We start from the raw sequence: 16,939 nt of genomic DNA on the forward strand, positions 1-16,939 counted from the left end.
GTCCATTTTCCTACAAACAATGTGACTTCACTCTTCCTGATGGCTCATTAAATGTTAAAGACTGCTACGAGTTGAATTGTTTATTTCTCCCCCAAAGTCAATGCCATACCTCATGTGCTTGTAGATATGACATTAAAAGGAAATTCAGAGTTTGCAGATGAGATTATTATGGCACAGATGTGGGTTCATGTGGGTCCGTGAAAAGAAGACACAGAGACACCTTAAGGCAGAAATCCTTAATAAATAAATAAATTTTAAAAAAAAGAAAATAAAAAAAAAAGAATGAATTTAGCCTTTTCCAGGACTGAACCACTTTCCCTTCACCCAGGGCTTTTTTTTTTTTGTTTGTTTGTTTGTTTTCCAGTTTTCACCTTAGCAAGTTGATTGCCATATCCTCAAAACATCCTGACAAATCTTCCAAAGGGACAATGCCAAGTGCAAATTCTTGATTAAGGAGGTACCAGGCTATGAGAATATGAAGGGAGAGGTTGCTATGATGTATACACGAGGCAAGGAATACCAAAAATGACTAATGAGTTATCATTTGTCACAATACCGACATTTGAGGTAAAAGGATCTGAGCTCAGAGTCCTGTGCTGCACTGTCCAAGTCTTGCTGTCTGCCAAGTTCAGTGAGGTTCTCAATCTTCCCTTCACTCTGTGAGCTTGACCCTTTGAAGGGTATGAGTAGTTGCTTTGGTAGTTTTGACAGTTGATCAAATTCAGGAAAATTATAAAAGTGATGGATGCTGTGTCAGGCAAAAAAAAAAATGTGTTCATGTGTGTGTGCATGGTAGCATGCACCTATTTATGGGCTTGAAGAGGCCAGAGGCGGATATCTGATATTCTGCTGTCTGGAGTGCTACGATTAAAGGTGTACATCATCACATCCTGGTTTAATCATTTCTTTAATTCCTTTTCACAGGTTGGAAATTTAGCTAGGTGGGATCTTGTCCTAGGTCACCATTCCCTTTATTCCATTTCTTGGTCTGTTTATCTCCTTGAACACAGAACTTAGTTCCATTCCACTTCATGGTTCTTTGTTTTCTCTCAGAGTGTTCCTTTCCATTATGCATCTTTATAAGCATGAGTACTAGTAACCACATGACGGAGTCTATCCTAGGCTGTTTTGAGATTTCCTCTGCCAATGGAACTAATTCATTTCACTTTAGCTTCAGATATACTGGACAGGGACAAAAAGCAGCTGCTTTCTTTGCTAAAATATCACAAAAATGATCTTTAGGCCACATATTAATATTATTTTCCTCTGAAACCTCTTGAGCCAGCCCCTGCCCCACCCCCAGCTCATCAAATCACATTCAGCACCATTGTTTTGCTTTTACTGGTATGGCCCACTAAGCAGAACTTAATCCATTCTACTGCTTTCCTAACCCAAAGTATCAAAGTTCAAATTCCTCCAAACAAAAACAGTTCTATCACAGTAATACCCTAGTCCCTGGTACCAACTTTTGTCTTAGTCAGGGTTTCTATTTCTGTGAAGAGACACTATGACCATGGCAACTCTAATAAGGGAAACATTTAATTGCGTTGGCTTGCTTTCAATTTAGAGGTTCAGTCCATTATCATCATGGTGGGACATGGTAGCATGCTGGCAGACATGGTGCTGGAGAAGTAGCTGAGAATCCAACATCTTGCAGGCAACAGGAGATGGTCAGTCTCTTTGGACATGACTTGAGCATATGTGAGACCTCAAAGCCTGCCTCCACAGTGATACACTTCCTGCAATAAGACCATACCTACTCAAACACAACTTCTAATAGTGCCATTCCTTTTGTGGGCCATTTTCTTTCAAACCACCATATAGTACTCTTTAGTGGAAGTGCATGCAAGTTGTGTAGGGATTTTCCAGTATGTGGCATTCATAATCATTATCCATGCTGAGATGGACTTTTTGGTGATGCAGCTGCATCTGGGTGATAATTCACCATTCATATCCCTGTAGGCAACCCCAATAAACTCATTGGTTCACCGAGTCAGGCTTGGTGGAATCTTTTCTTTGGTTGGCTGCTTGTGCCCTATCTTAGGGAGAATAGACATGTATTCATGTCTCCTTAGAAGATCACACAACACCTCATATCAAGTGGTTTCTTTTTATTTTTATATATTCTTTGGCAATTTCATATACATATACAATATTTATTGAGTGTATCCACACTGCCTGACATCTTTTAACACCTCTCTCTCTCTCTCTGAAAATCCACTGCTAACTGATCTTGTTGACTTGATCTTGTGCAAGTAACCATAGGTGCAGTACGTGCATGAGTGCAATGAATATGCCGCATCCAGAAGACAATATTTCACAGTACTTTACCACATCCTTTGGTGCTTACTTTCTTTCATCTCCACTGCTCAATGTTTCCTCAACCTTCAGGAAGGGGTTGGTAGCAATGTCCCAGTTAGGGCTGGGCACTCAGCAGACATTTATTCTCAGCACGTTGACCAGCTCTTATCTCTGCATTACCAATTGCCTACTGCAGAGGAGGCTTTTCTAGTCAAAGTCAACTGTAGCACTAAATATTTAGAAGGCAGTTTTTCAACCTATTTAGCACAGCAACAACATGTTCCCTTAAGGCCTATATGACCTGGTATCAAGGGTTCTTGCATCCTGCTCCTTTGAGCACATGACTGACTTATGAAATACCACATCCATCCTTTCCAACTTTCACTCACCAAAGGTCAGGCTTAGATGAATGTTCAAAATGCTTGTTGGAACAGCAAATGAGTAGAGGCTTCACTTTAATCCCCATTTCAAAATGTACTATCTAATTCCATTCTGGGGATAAAAGAGTTTCAGAAGCCCACACTGGCTCTCCCCTCCCATCTCACTCCAGCCAGATGGGGAGGTAGGAAGAGCTCCTATCCCTCCACTGTCTGATTAGAGATTCCCCACGAGCTGTCACAGATCTGTCACAGGGACTGAGGAGAGTCCAAGAAGGGCAAGAAGAATTGGCAAAGGATTGAAGCAATCAGGAACTGGGCTGCCTGCTGCAGGGGAGGAGGAAGGAGGGGCCATCTTGACATCAGAGCTTGGTGAACTCTACCTGCCCCCATGCAGTTTCCCATGGGCCCTGCCTGCATCTTCTTGAGGAAAGGCATTGCTGAGAAGCAGCGGGTGAGGTGGCAGGAAGAGCAAGGGAATCTGGGGCATGGGAAAAACTGGTGTGCAAATGCTGAGCAACAAGGGGAGCAGGTGGAGAGAGTGTAAACTGAGTTCAAGTAGCATCGTATAGACACAAGGATCAGCAATCAGAAGTCAGGAGCAAACCAGGATGGTGGAGTGAGAGGAATGTAAAAGGGATTGGGATGGAGCCGTTCTTGATAACATCATTGTTTTATAAATCATACAGTGGTGATAATGGTGCTGCTGCTGCTGCTGCTGGTGATGACAATGTTGATGGTGATTGTAGTGATGATGGGGATGACAGTGGTGATAGTGATGGTGGTGGTGCTGCCGCTTCTGATGACGATGGGTATAGTGATGGTGTTGATGATGCTGATGATGGTATTAAAAATAGCTACTGCTTATTGAGTCTTGCTGTGTGCCTAGTCCTGTGAAAAAGGCTTGGTGGCATTCAGTCCTCAGAATAACACATGAGGTTGGGTATGATTTCATTCCTGTTTTACAAGGGAGTAAATTGAGACCTTTAAATTATGAAGTTTTTTGCTTTAAATCTATACAGTTAATCAGTGGCACAATTTATGGATCTACCTATTTATTTACTTAAAATTTATTTAATTTTTAAAATTTATTTATTTATTTAAAAAACTACCTTTTCTCATTTTACATACCAATCCCAGTTCCCACTTTCTCCCTCTTCTGGCTCCCTCCACCTTCCCCTCTCCCCACCCCTATCCACTCCACAGAAAGGGTAAAGCTTCCCATGGGAAGTCAATAAAGTCTAACACATTGAGGCAGGACCAAGGCCTTCCCCACTATATCAGGCTGAGTAAAGTATCCCTCCAAAGAGAATGGATTTCAAAAACTAGTACAAACAGTAGGGATAAATCCTGGTCTCACTGCCAGTGGCCCCACAGTCTACCCCAGCAATACAATTGTCACCCATATTCAGAAGGTCTAGTTCAGTCCTATGCTGGTTGCCCCACTGTCAGACCAGAGTCGGTGAGCTTCCATTAGCTCAGGTAAGCTGTTTCAGTGGGTATCCCCATCATGGTCTTGACCCATTTGCTCATATTGTTGCCCCTCCCTCTCTTTGACTGCACTTTGGGAGCTCAGTCCAGCGCTCTGCGTATTTAGTCCTGTTTGATTCTTAGGAACATGCTCTTCATTGTAAGCCTTTAAAGTCACCAGAAAGGGGAAGAAAAGAAAGGAGAAGGTAGAAAGGGAGGGGAGAAAATGGAAGGGAAGAGAAGGGGAGGGGACATGGGTCAAGGTGTGGGGCAAGGCAGGACAGGGAAGAGAAACAGGAGAAAGGAAGTGAAGGGAAGATAGAGGAAGGGAGAGGGAAGAGAGCTGAGGGAAGGTAAGAGCTTGCATGGGAAGAAAAGAAGAAGAATCCAAAGTGAGGAGGTCTCCAATTATAAGGTTGATAAGGAGTAAATTCCCAGGCACTATGCCTGCTAACCAAGCTTACCCCCCAGGTGTACTCATGGGTAGAGAACAATGACCAGCAATTCTCGGATGTGAGACTGACACCGAATATTCATGGAGCACTCTGAACACTGGTTTCACACAAGGGGATGCTTACTGGGAATGAGGATGGAGGTGCTGGAGTCAGTGGGATATAGCAGAAAGAATTGGGCATGGGAGCTAGGAGACCTGTGTCTGACCTCTGAGTGATCTCAAAGGAGTATGTGTGTCATAAAAGCAGAAGAGGGTGTTACTTCAGGGGAGAAATGGGACTGGGGAGAGAGGAACATGTGCTAGAGGTGGTGGCGGTGCCAAAGACAGCAAAGGTCAGCGATGCAGATGTGTGACAACATCACAGCGCAAACCTGTTTCTTTGTTAACAAAAACTCATTTCTTAAAAGGATGAAGTGGCTGAGTATGTATCTTAGCTGGTAGAGTTTATCTTGCACATATGAGGCCCTGGGTTCAATTCCCAGATCCATAAAAAGGGGGTGTGGTAGGAAGTTCCTGTAACCTCAGTGCCTGGGAGATGAAGGCATGAGGATCCGAAGTTCAGAGTCTTTTTTGGCTACTAGTCTGGGCTACACTAGATTGTCTAAATACATACATACATACATACATACATACATACATACATATATATACTAGAATAGAATAGTTCAATAAGGGCCAGTGAGGGCCAGCAGGTCAAGGCACCTGTTGCTAAGTCCAAAGACCTGAGTTCTATCCCCAGGATAAAGAAAGGAAAGAACTAACTGCCTCAAGTTGTCCTCTGATACCTCACAAGTACTTGGAAAATGCTTGCATTTCAAAATGATTAAATAGGCAAATAAATAAAAGGAAAACAGGATTAATTGATTTATCTCTCCCTTGAGGGGGATATTATACATATGAACTGTGTGACCTTTGGTAGGCTCATTAATCTCTCTGCTTTTCAGCTTCTTATGGGTGAGATGAGAATATTTGAGTTTACCTCACTGACATGGTTCTGAGGTTTAAATACAGTGAAAGAGCTTGACACAGACATTCCTCTGAACACAGTAGATGAGACATATTTTCTTCATCTAGAGAAGAGGTTCCAACTCTCTTATGTTTAGGACAGACAGTCAGAGATTAAGACACAAGGATAGGAGACAGGAAAGGGGAGGGGATGGGAAAAAAGGGTGGTCAGAGAAGAGCTGGGGATGGGAGGTGGAGATGGAAGGAGGAAGAAGAAAGTGGAAGAGTGTGAAGGACCAGAAAGCTTGATAGAACAATGGGCTTGTCTGGGGGAAGTGGGACTCCTCCAATCTCTCGTTCTTGTGTTCCTTTCAGGAGAGGCCACTGGGACAGGATGAGATTGATGGTAACTCCTTGCTCAAATGCCCTTCCATGTTAGCCACCCACATCTGCCCTCTCCTGCATTTTTGTGTAAATTCTTTCATGTGAACATTCCTTTCCTCCCTCTCCCTGTTAGATGTAATTTGCACAGCTCATTCTGTGTCAGTTTAGGATCTGCTTCCCGAGTATCAATGGGTTGTGTCTGCCTCATTTGAAACTCAGAAATGATAGGTTTTAGAGTGATTTAAAAAACGTTGCTATTCTTTTCCTTTGGTTGTTTTGAGATCCCTTGTAACTTCACTTAAGACTCTGAGGACTTCAGTGCTCTCAGGGGTTACCTCACTAGCACATTTTACAAATCCCTGCTTTTTCAAAAATGAGTCATTCAGTTCATTAAATGTATTCTACGAAGAAACTGTATTCTGTATTTGAAGAATAGTTTCTTCGTAGAATACATTTAATCTCTAGTTGTGTCTTATTGATAATTTCAAGAGATACCAGTCTTCTCTACTGACTGTTTCAGGTTGCTCTACAACTAGCTCTTCTCTCTTCCTTTTTAGAACTCCGGGAAGCATTTCTTGAATTTGACAAGGACCGAGATGGGTTCATCTCTTACAAGGATTTGGGCAATCTCATGAGGACGATGGGTTACATGCCTACAGAGATGGAGTTGACTGAGCTGGGCCAACAAATCCGCATGAACCGTGAGGGCAGGGGTCGGGGACATGCCCAGCGTTGGGACAGGGTGGGAGTGAGAAAGGTGTTCAGGTTGAGAGTAGCACTTTAAATAGGAAGGTTGTTAAGGGGAAAGAGCTGCCTGACAGAAAGCATCTTTTTGACTGTGCTCCATTTGAAGTGGTTAGAAAGAGGATTTTTAAAGATGTATCTAGATACTAGTTGCACATTTTATCACTAAAAATGTTAAAGATTTAAAATATCATCTGTATGAATATTTTGCCTGTATTTACGTTTGTGCACCAAGTATGTGCCTGGCACCTGCAGAAGCCAGAAGAGGGCGTCAGATTCCCTGGAACTGGAGCTACACACAGTCATGAACTACCATATGGGTTCTGAAAAATAAACTCAGGTCCTCTGTAGGAACAGACTGTGCTCTTAATAGCTGAGCCTGCCCAGCTCCCCACTTAAAAATTTCAAATTGCTTTTGTATATTTTGTGTGTTGGTGGAAGAGGGGGTGCATGTGAATGCTACGGCGTCTGTGTGGTAGTCAGAGGACGATTTGCTGGAGTCAGTACTCTCCTTTCACCATGTGAGTCCTGGGGATCAAACTCAATGTCATCAAACTGGACAGCAAATACTTTTTTCCTGATAAGCCATCTCCCTGCCCCTTAAGTCTATCTTTTATTATTTACTCCTTGTGAACATTTTGAACAATGGGATATTTCTGGAATATTCCTGGTTTTTAGTTTCCCTGTCAATCAAGTAGAGACATGATCATGGCTTACTTATTCATCATGTTGTAGAAAGTATGCCATTGTGGGAAAAGTCATATTCCCCAGTGAACTCTTACCATATCAGTAGAGTTCTTATCAGTAGAGTAGCTTGATGGATGTTGAATATACACCTGGACTTGGATCCAGTGTTACTGAGTAGCACTGTTCAGCAATGCATCATTAAATGGAACCCTAAGTTGCTTCTGTGATTGAATCCAGAATTACCCTGACTCCTAGGCATGGATGTGAGTTAACAAGATTGAATTCCATGTCATAATAGAAGAGACTCAAAGAAAACCCTTAGCATGCAGGAAGATGGCAGCTGACCTATTCTGACTTAAATGGGAAAGTGCAGGGGTAGAAGCTCAGAGCCTATGGAATCCTGGCTAACCAAGCTCTCTCTTCCTCAGTTGGTGGCCGTGTAGATTTTGAAGACTTTGTAGAGCTGATGACCCCCAAACTGCTTGCAGAGACGGCAGGGATGATTGGTGTCCAGGAGATGAGAGATGCTTTCAAGGAGGTGAGTTAATAACTCCATAATGCTGAGAGGGGTGTGGGAGACCTCAAGGGGATAGTTTTATTAGTCCATACCATGGGTAGTGCCCACCAAAATCAATTAGTTGAGATTAAATACAAAGGTAAGGAGAATCATATATTCCAAACACTTGGCAATATGTATTCATCTTATATAACCCTTTTATACAATATTAGGAATAAGCACACACTTATTCCCATCATACATATGAAGAACCCAAGGATCAAGGATTGCAAATTATATCCAATACCCCATGTTTCCCAAGGCAAATTCTGGAGCCTCTAATCTTAGTTTCTGCAACAGGAAGGAAGAATCTATGGGTTTGTTGTTTCCAGAATGGCAGAGCTATTCTGGGGAAGGAAACTTCTATTACAGAGGCTATAGGACAGGAAGATGTTTGTGGAAGAGAGGCAAGTCTAACTGAACATAACAAGAAACAGACAAGGTCTCCAGGATCTAGTGGCACGGCTCAGTAGTAGAACACTGCCTAGAATCCCCTAGTGAGGGCCGGGAATGTGACTCAGTGATAGAACCTCTACCTAGAATTCCACAGTGAGGGGCTGGGGCATGACTCAGTGGCAAAGCATCTTCCTAGAATCCACAGTGAGGGACTGGGAGTGTGGTTTTGCAGTAGAACACTGCTTTAGTGTGTGCAAGGCCTTGGTCCTTCTTTGACTTTCATGTCACATGTATTCTGTTATTTCCTTTCCTCTTTTTTCCTTCCTTAAAAGTCCCTCTTCTCTCATTGTCTGCATTCTAGTATCATGACATACACATGCATGTACATAATACTCAAATTTAAATCTATGTTGCTTGTATGAGAGAGAACATCTGATTTTTGTCTTTCTGCATCTGGCTTATTTTGTTTAACACAATTGTTTCTGTATTATATATCTTCTTGCAAATGTCATAATTAAAAATTTTAATGGATGGATAAAATTGTCAAGGAATAAATAAAATATTCTACCAAACATTTATAATAATAGTCATAATAACTTATAAAATATATTGATAATTGATAAGAATAAGAACATGGGGTGAGTAAGATAGCTCAGTGGGTGAAGGCACTGCCAAACCTGATGATCTGAGTTCAATCCCCAGGACTCACATAGTGGAAGGAGAGAAACAACTCCTGCAAATTATCCTCTGACCTTCACAGGTGCACCATGGCATGCATGTACCCACACACAAACAAACAACAAATGTAATAATTTGTTTAAGGACATGGAAAACAAACAAAAGCTAAGAAGAACCAGGAAGCTCCTGACTGTGATGGATATCTGTCACAGTAGTTGTGATGATTCCATGAATCCATGCATATGTCTAAACTCATCCAGTTGTGTGCATTGTACATACATAGCTCTTTAGATATCAACTACATCCCAGCAAAGTTGTTAAAAATAATGTAGATGCAAATTTAAAAGAAGCCCTATCCTACATTGAGGAGCCAACATTCCAGTTGATGACATGTCCTTAGTACTTAGCTTGGTTCCTGACCTCTATTGAGCTGCCTGGAACCCCGACCTTCTCTGAGGCTGTATCACCACTGAAGCTGATCTAGCCCCATTGTTTCTGTTTAGTTTGATACCAATGGAGATGGAGAGATCACACTGGCAGAGCTGCAGCAGGCCATGCAGAGGCTGCTGGGGGAGAAGCTCACACCTCGGGAGATTTCTGAGGTGGTACAGGAGGCTGACATCAATGGAGATGGCACTGTTGACTTTGAAGGTACTCACATTAAAAATTTCAGTGTGAACCTATAGCCAGAGGGCTGTAGGAGGTGGTAAGAGGAGGACTGCTGGGGCTTGCAAGTTACCAGCCTAGCTTCAGGTTCAGAGAGAGCCTCTGTCTAGAGGGAATACAGTGGAGAGTGACAGAGCTGGACACCCAGTGCCCTCCTCTGATCTCTGTGAGTGTGAACACAAGGTAAGTTCCATGGAAAAGAGAAAAACTTTTCCATGGAACTTACCTTGTGTTTGTTTCCAGGCTGCAGGCCAGCTGAGGATCTCCCACTCGCCCCTTCCTTTTGCTGGTGGAGGACAGAGGTGGTGATGAGAGGTTCACTGCAGTCCCTGGTCAGCAGCTTAACAAAGAATTGGTGAGATAGGTCTGGAAAGATGGCTCAGTGGTTCAGAGTGTTAGCTGCTCTTCCAGAGGACCCAGAAACCATGGCAGTTCCCAACTCCAGTTCCAGTGAGATCTTCTGTTCTCACCGGGCACTGTATACATGTGGTGCACAGGCACTCATGTAGGCAAAACAGCAATACACATTAAAACAATAACAACAACAATTAGTGAGCCCCAGGTTCAGTGAGGGACCTATTTTCAAGGGAATAAGATGTGAAACAAGTTGCTTTCGACAAGAGGAACTTCACAGGAAATTTTCTTTTTCAGAGTTTGTGAAGATGATGTCTCGTTGAAGAGGTAAGAAGCTGCAGACACATGCTGCCTTGTCAACATGGATTGAATGCTTGTAGAGATCTGGATTCCCAGGAGTCCTTGGGTGGAGGGTGGAGGGTTCAGGGTGCAGGGTGGTTGTAGACTTGCCACGCTGTGGACTTGGGGATGGCTGCAAACAGTTGCTTTGCTACTTGGGAGAAGAGATGTGTAGAAGCAAATGTAGAAGGGAGAATATGTACATAAATATGAATTGTACTATGATCAGTTGCCACTCAAACATTCCAGGGGCCATGACATCTTTCCCTAATTCTCTGTTTCCCACAGATTTTCCTTCTGTGTCTCCCTTTGGAAAAGATGGTGTGGGGAACTTTTTTCACAGTCTGAAGAAAAGAAAATCTTTCAAAAAGTTCCACACACAGCCTACTTTCCGCCTGGCTCCTCTAACAACAACTTCATTTCTTTTTCTTGGCAAGAGAGTGATGAGGAGCCTGATAAGTCTTAGCTCGGAGGAGGCCTTGAAGGTTGAGTTTCCCAGAAGCACAGTCTGTCACTTCCCTGTAAATACCCATGTCCCTGCTCTAGTGTGAGATAACCCTGGGAGAACTGAGCTAAACCATTAATCTGGATTATCAAGGTTTAGAGCAAGCTGATCCCTGGAGGGAATTAATCTCCTGTAAAATATTTCGAGGGAGGTGAAGCGGTGGAAAGAAGACAGGATTCTTCAAATCCCTAGCTCAGCCAGGTGACTGCAATGCCATTCCCAGAAGCCCTCTGCCCCTGTGCTGATGTGCCCTGGGCTGCTCCAGGCGAGTGTCTACTTTCCTTAGGTGGTTCATGGCCTCCATCCTAACATACATGGATCTGGACACTTCAGCCTCTTTATCACTCAAGATAAAGAATTCGTGTCATGCCTTCCTCCAATCTTTTCTTGCTTTGGTGTTCTTTAGGTAAACCTATAGAATATGTCATCTGATCTCTGACCCAATAGCCTCAATTTATATGACTGAAATAAAGTAAAAGTAGAATAATAATATGTGTTCCATCCTCTTGCTTATGGTTGTTCTGTTTGTCACTCTCTGGGGACCATTTGAATCTATTTTTAGCATTTTTCTTTTGGTATTTATGTAGTAATTTTCTCTGAATTGAAACATTTCAACCCAGAGGAAAGCATGCTAAGACTCAGGAAATTCTAAATGAGGATTCTTAACATTCAACTATGAGTCTCAAAAGATGGCTCTGTAGTTTAGAGTACTGTTCTTCCAGAGGACCCGGGTTGATTCTTAGCACACACATGGTGGCTTCTAACCACATGTAATGTCAATTCCAGGGTATCCGACTCCCTCGTGGGCTTCTGTGAGAACTGAATGCATATGGTGCACATACATGTGTGCAGGCAAAACATCCATAGACATAAACATGAAGAGTGAAGGTATGGTCATGGCTTTCTTCGGATGATAATCTGGAGGGAGGTGAAGTGAGAACACAGGATGATTAAATCTACGGAGACGTGTGCAGCCTGCCATTGGCAGTGTTCCCAAAGAGAGTGATTATCCCATTTGAAACAGCTGACGACTCTTCTAATAGGGGTGGGGCCTCAGGGGCCCTGCCTTTATCTGTGATGGAATTTTGACTGACTTGATCTTGTGTGGGTAACCATTGCTACTATGAATTAATGAAGTCCATAGCCTTGCTGTGTCCAGAAATCAGCATTTCACAGCTTTTCTCCCATCCATCAACTCTTACATTTCTTTTCAGCCCCTCTCTTCCGTTATATTCCCTGAACTTTGGTGGGATTTTAATACAGATGACTTATCTACAGGAGAGCACTAGAGTTAGTAGTACTCAGCACTTTGGCTAGTTATGAGTGTCTGTATTAACCACTACCCACAGCATGAAGCAGTTTCTCTGACCAAAGTAAAAAATAGCTTTGGAAAAAGAAAAAAATCTACTTATATCTAGAAATATTTAGAATGTAGTTTGACAGCATGACCATCTCTACTCTTTTTCTTATTTGGCCAGTTTGATGATCTCACAGCAGCAGCAAGCCCCTCTACTTTCCTTCTTAAGTGTTTAAGACCTTACTACCTTTGACTCTAGCATCCGCTTTATGCCCAACTGATCATTATTTATTTGTTTGTTTGTTTGTTTATTTATTTATTTATTTTTCATTTATTTTTGAGACAGGATCTCACTATGTAACTGGCCCAGAACTTTATATATGTACCAGGCTAACCTAGAACCACCATGGTTAGCACAACCTATTCTTATAATAGTGATGCGGCATTTCTAAAGCTGATTAAGCTGGAAAGGTGTCCAATGATGATGAAGCAGATTCCAGCCTCAACATGATGTCTCCCTCTTCTCACTGAAAATAGAACCAGGGGCTACAGTTTGATAAATAAGTATGCAATGGTTTAAAGTACATTATAAATAAAAAAGTAAAAGGGGATTTTGCATGGTTTTAAGACAGTAATTAGAAACACCCGAGTGAGGAATAGGTAGACCCCTACTCCCTCTTGGCTCAGAGAATGAATCATGAGCACTTGGCTTCACTTTTATGGGAATGAATTTTATGAGAGAGGAACCTGTAATATAATCTTGCTGTAATGGAAAGATGTTGGGAGGAGGAGGATGGGAGGAAGAGGAGAAGAAAAGGGAGAGAAAGAGGAGGAAAGGGGAGGAGGAGGAAAGGGGAGGAGGAGGAAAGGGGAGGAGGAAAGATCAGGAGGAAGAAGAGAAAGAAGAGAAGAGGAGAGCAGAGGAGGAGGGCATATCAAGTTGCAGTAAGCCTGAGCAGTGCCCCCCCCCCCCGCCACTGCCATGTGTTAAGGCTGGGCAAGGTGACCAAGTATGTAGGTGTAGGGTTCCAAAAGTCAGCAAAAGTCAGAGGCAGCCCCTGCTCCCACTTTTAGGAGTCCTACAAGCAAACCAAGCTACAATCTGTCACTTACATGCAGAGTGTCTAGATCAGTCCCATGAAGGCTCCCAGGTTGTCAGTTCAGTCTCTGTGAGCCCCTATGAGCCTAGGCTGGTAGATTCTGTGAGTTTTCTTGTGGTGCCCTTGACCCCTATGACTTCCACAATATTTTCCCACTCTTCTGCAGGATTCCCAGGTCCCACCTAATGTTTGACTGTGGGTTTGCATCTTTCCCCATAGTTGCTGGGTGAAAACTCTCTGATGACAACTGGACTAGGCACAAATCTATAAGAATACCAGAACAGACTTAGGCATCATTACTTTGACATTTTCCCCTCCAGTCATGTTTGGTTCCATCCTAGTTCTATTTGAGTCATCCAGCCTTTGGGTCCTGATGCTCCAGGCACTGTCAAGGGTGGACTTATTCTCCTGGAATGGGTTTTAGGCTAAATCAGTCATTGGTTGGCCACTCCCTCAGTCTCTAGACCACCCTGACCTCAACACATACCACAGACAGGACAGACTGTGGGTGGAAGATTATGTGGCTAGGTTATTTCCCCAATCCTCCACTTGAGGTCTTGCCTGGTCACAGGAGATGGCCAGTTAGTATCTGCTATTGCTAGGAGTCTTAACTGGGATCATCTTTGTAGACTGCTGGGAGATTCCCTTGTGCCAGAGTTTTGCCTGACGCTCATATGCACCCCCTCTTTCCAGTAGTCTCTCAGGACTCTCCCTCTCCACCCTACCTGATTGCTCATATTCTCATCCCCACCCACCCTCAGTCCACTCACAAAAATCTCTTTTATTTCCACTTCCCAGGGGGTGTCCCCCCTTTACCCCTCCTTGTTACTTAGCTTTTCTGTGGCTGTGGATTCTAACAGCATAGTTATCCTTTATTTTATCGTATTTGTCAGGCTAACCTTCTATATCCCAGGACCACCTACATAGGGATGGCACTGCCCACAGTGGGCTGGGCTCTCTTACATCAATTAACAATCAAGACCTTCCTCCACACATATGCCCACAGGCCAATCTGGTCTAGGTAATTCCTCAGATGAGGTTCCTTTCTCAGGTGACTCTAGATTGCATCAAATTGACAGTTAAGACTCACTAGGACGTTTCAGACACAACCAAGGTAAACAAGGTATGTCATCCCTGACACCTTTCTAAGAGAGAGGACAGGCACCGCCAATGTTACAAAAATTCATTTTAGTGTGAGACAGGACCGTGTTAGATAAATAGACAGGGATACACAATGAGTCATTTTAAAACATCGTAGACTGAGAGAAAAATAAATCCCTTTCCAATGGTCTTTTGAATCCTTCTGATTATGAAAAGGAAAAGCTTCAATTTAATGTGGATACATCTCTACTGTCTGATTTCATAATCTCCCCTTTTAGTAAAAAGGAGGCCAGGACGTAGCTTAGAACCTTTTTGAACAGTAGTATCTAGTGAAATGTTACACCAGGCTTTTCGTAGCACTTTCTAGTTGCATTCCCTCTGCACAGAAGGCACTGCTTACCTTTTATTATATCAAAGAAATAAAGACTTTATTTCTTTAGTGAACTAAAGGGTATCAGAATTAAAGAAAATTCCAAGTAAGTAGTAGTTTTTGGTGGTATCTAGATGTGGCAAATAGAGAAAAGGGTGACATCTGAGTTGTTAAGTTTGAGAAATATGATCCCTTGATATTTTTATTTTTTTTCTGTATGAAAATGAGAATTTCATGTTTTATTCAGGATATCTGTAGATCCCATAGTGGTGAATTAGTCACAGGTCAACAACTGACAGAATAACCAAGTTTACAGAATACAAGAGGAAAGAAAGCTAAGCAGCCTTTTTAAAATACAAGAATCGTAAGAAGAGCTAAAATGCAAATTAGAGCCAAAGTGTAAGGTGTTACTTTATTTTTTTTTTCACTACTCAATACTAGATACTTAATACTGGTCTTACATCTCAGAGAATGTTGTTCTAGCCAATATTCACACGTTCATACCACGTAAGGAGAAATGTAAATTTAGTGCCTTCTTTGGAGTAAAGATGGAATGCCAGCTAAACTTTCCAGTCTGCTAATCCAGGTTCACAGCCTCTATTCCTGCCTTTCTCTGATATCCTTTATTTTCCTACTTTGTTCTCTCCTTTAATGACAGTGACGGATTCCACAAGTAAAATAAACTGGTGGGTAATCGCTCCTCTCCTCCTTCCTTCTCCAATACACACTGTAGTGGAAACGGTGTTTGATGTCTTCTAGCTCAAAACAATTTTCAAGGAAGCCTCTGTCCACCATCCTCTGTCATTAGCCAGTTAAATACACATCAACGTGCTTGGTCAAGGAGAAGAAAGTGTATTCCTTACTAGTACTGACTGAGTTTAGACAAAAATTTCAGACATTTTTTGGTTGTTACAACTGGTGGAGATTTCTGGTCCTAGCATCTGCCACCTCTGTATGTCCTATGATGCACAGGCATGCTCTCCAAAGCGAAGAGTCATTGGGACCTAAATTTCAAATAGGGACAAGGTTGGAAAACTCTAAGAAAGAGTTCTGAGTCCCTGGACATGAGATAGAGATGAAGCAGAAGGACCTTGCCCTCTGTCTACCAGCAAATGCTTTTTTAAATTGCAATTTGCACCATGATGTGTTAAATGAACTTGAACATTGAACAATGTATTGTTATAACAGTCAGTCCTTTACTAGTACGGATGGGTAACATGAAGTCAGTCTTCAAAGTGTTTGAAGAATTGTCTCATCACTTGTTCTGTATCATGAGGGGCAGATTAGTAAGAATGAAAAAGAGACTTCTACTTTTGAACTTCACTAATGGGTTGATGTGGTTGCGGATTCTTAAGGAACATGGTATTTCCTACCTGTGGTTTCTCAGAGATATTGTGAAGCTTAAATGCATTTAATCTTGAAACAACTTAAAGCACATATGAAGCATGGGTGCTGCTTAACGAACATCAACTGACACCGTCATGATCATCACTGTCATGTTGTCAGCACCACCATCAGCAGCAGCAGCATCAGTACCACCATCACCAAAGTGTTTCCTCAACTATAGGATGCTCTAGGTATATGGTAGGTTGTAGAGATGGAAAAAGGGCAGACGGTCCCTTTGCATGGAATTAAGGTTATCCTTCAGAGCTGTTAGTAAGAACCCAAACATAATGAATACTATTAGCCATCTGTGAAGCAACTCAGCAGATGGCCTAATCTTCTTAACTGGGTTACAATCCTCTATAATCCAGACCCTACTGACCTGTGTGTTCTCACTCTCTGATGAGCATCTCTTTGACCTTACCCCATGGTCTCGCTTGTCATTTATTTTATTCTTATGTCCTTTATCCCACCCTGAATGGCATTCGTCTCTCACTGTCTGTAGTTCCTGTTCTTTACCCATGACAAACTGCTCGCTACCTGCAACAATGGTCTTTATCACGTTTTATTCTGCATATCTCAGAAAGAACTCCCCAGTTTGAAAGGATTGCCTATGATCTACAGTCCCATTCAGTGTAAACTTTTTCACTGGGGGTGCAAGATTTGATTTATAGCTGCCTTTCTTGTTCATAAAAGAGAACCTTGAACTTAAGGTCACTTAACAAACATGCACTCAGTAAACAAATACTCCAGTAAATCTGTGCAGAGGCAATAATGTGGACACCAAGTTTCCCCCACGTGGATTTAGGTGTGTTCTTGGGGAGGCCTGACC

The 16,939-nt window shown here is 42.5% G+C and overlaps 1 protein-coding gene across 1 annotated transcript; it reads left to right on the plus strand.

The window, feature by feature from the left end:
- Positions 1-3,013: 3,013 nt before the first annotated feature.
- Cabp5 (calcium binding protein 5) lies at positions 3,014-11,299 on the plus strand. Its single transcript, XM_041654364.1, has 7 exons — positions 3,014-3,132; positions 5,923-5,953; positions 6,489-6,632; positions 7,791-7,900; positions 9,496-9,643; positions 10,310-10,339; positions 10,640-11,299. Exons 1-6 carry the CDS (start codon positions 3,070-3,072, stop codon positions 10,333-10,335), a joined length of 522 nt encoding a protein of 173 aa, XP_041510298.1. The 5' UTR covers positions 3,014-3,069; the 3' UTR covers positions 10,336-10,339; positions 10,640-11,299.
- The last annotated feature ends 5,640 nt before the right edge of the window (positions 11,300-16,939 follow it).

The sequence above is a fragment of the Microtus oregoni genome, unplaced genomic scaffold, assembly GCF_018167655.1.
Source record: "Microtus oregoni isolate MIOR12 unplaced genomic scaffold, Mior012 000006F_ref0000085, whole genome shotgun sequence".
Lineage (NCBI taxonomy): Eukaryota > Metazoa > Chordata > Mammalia > Rodentia > Cricetidae > Microtus > Microtus oregoni.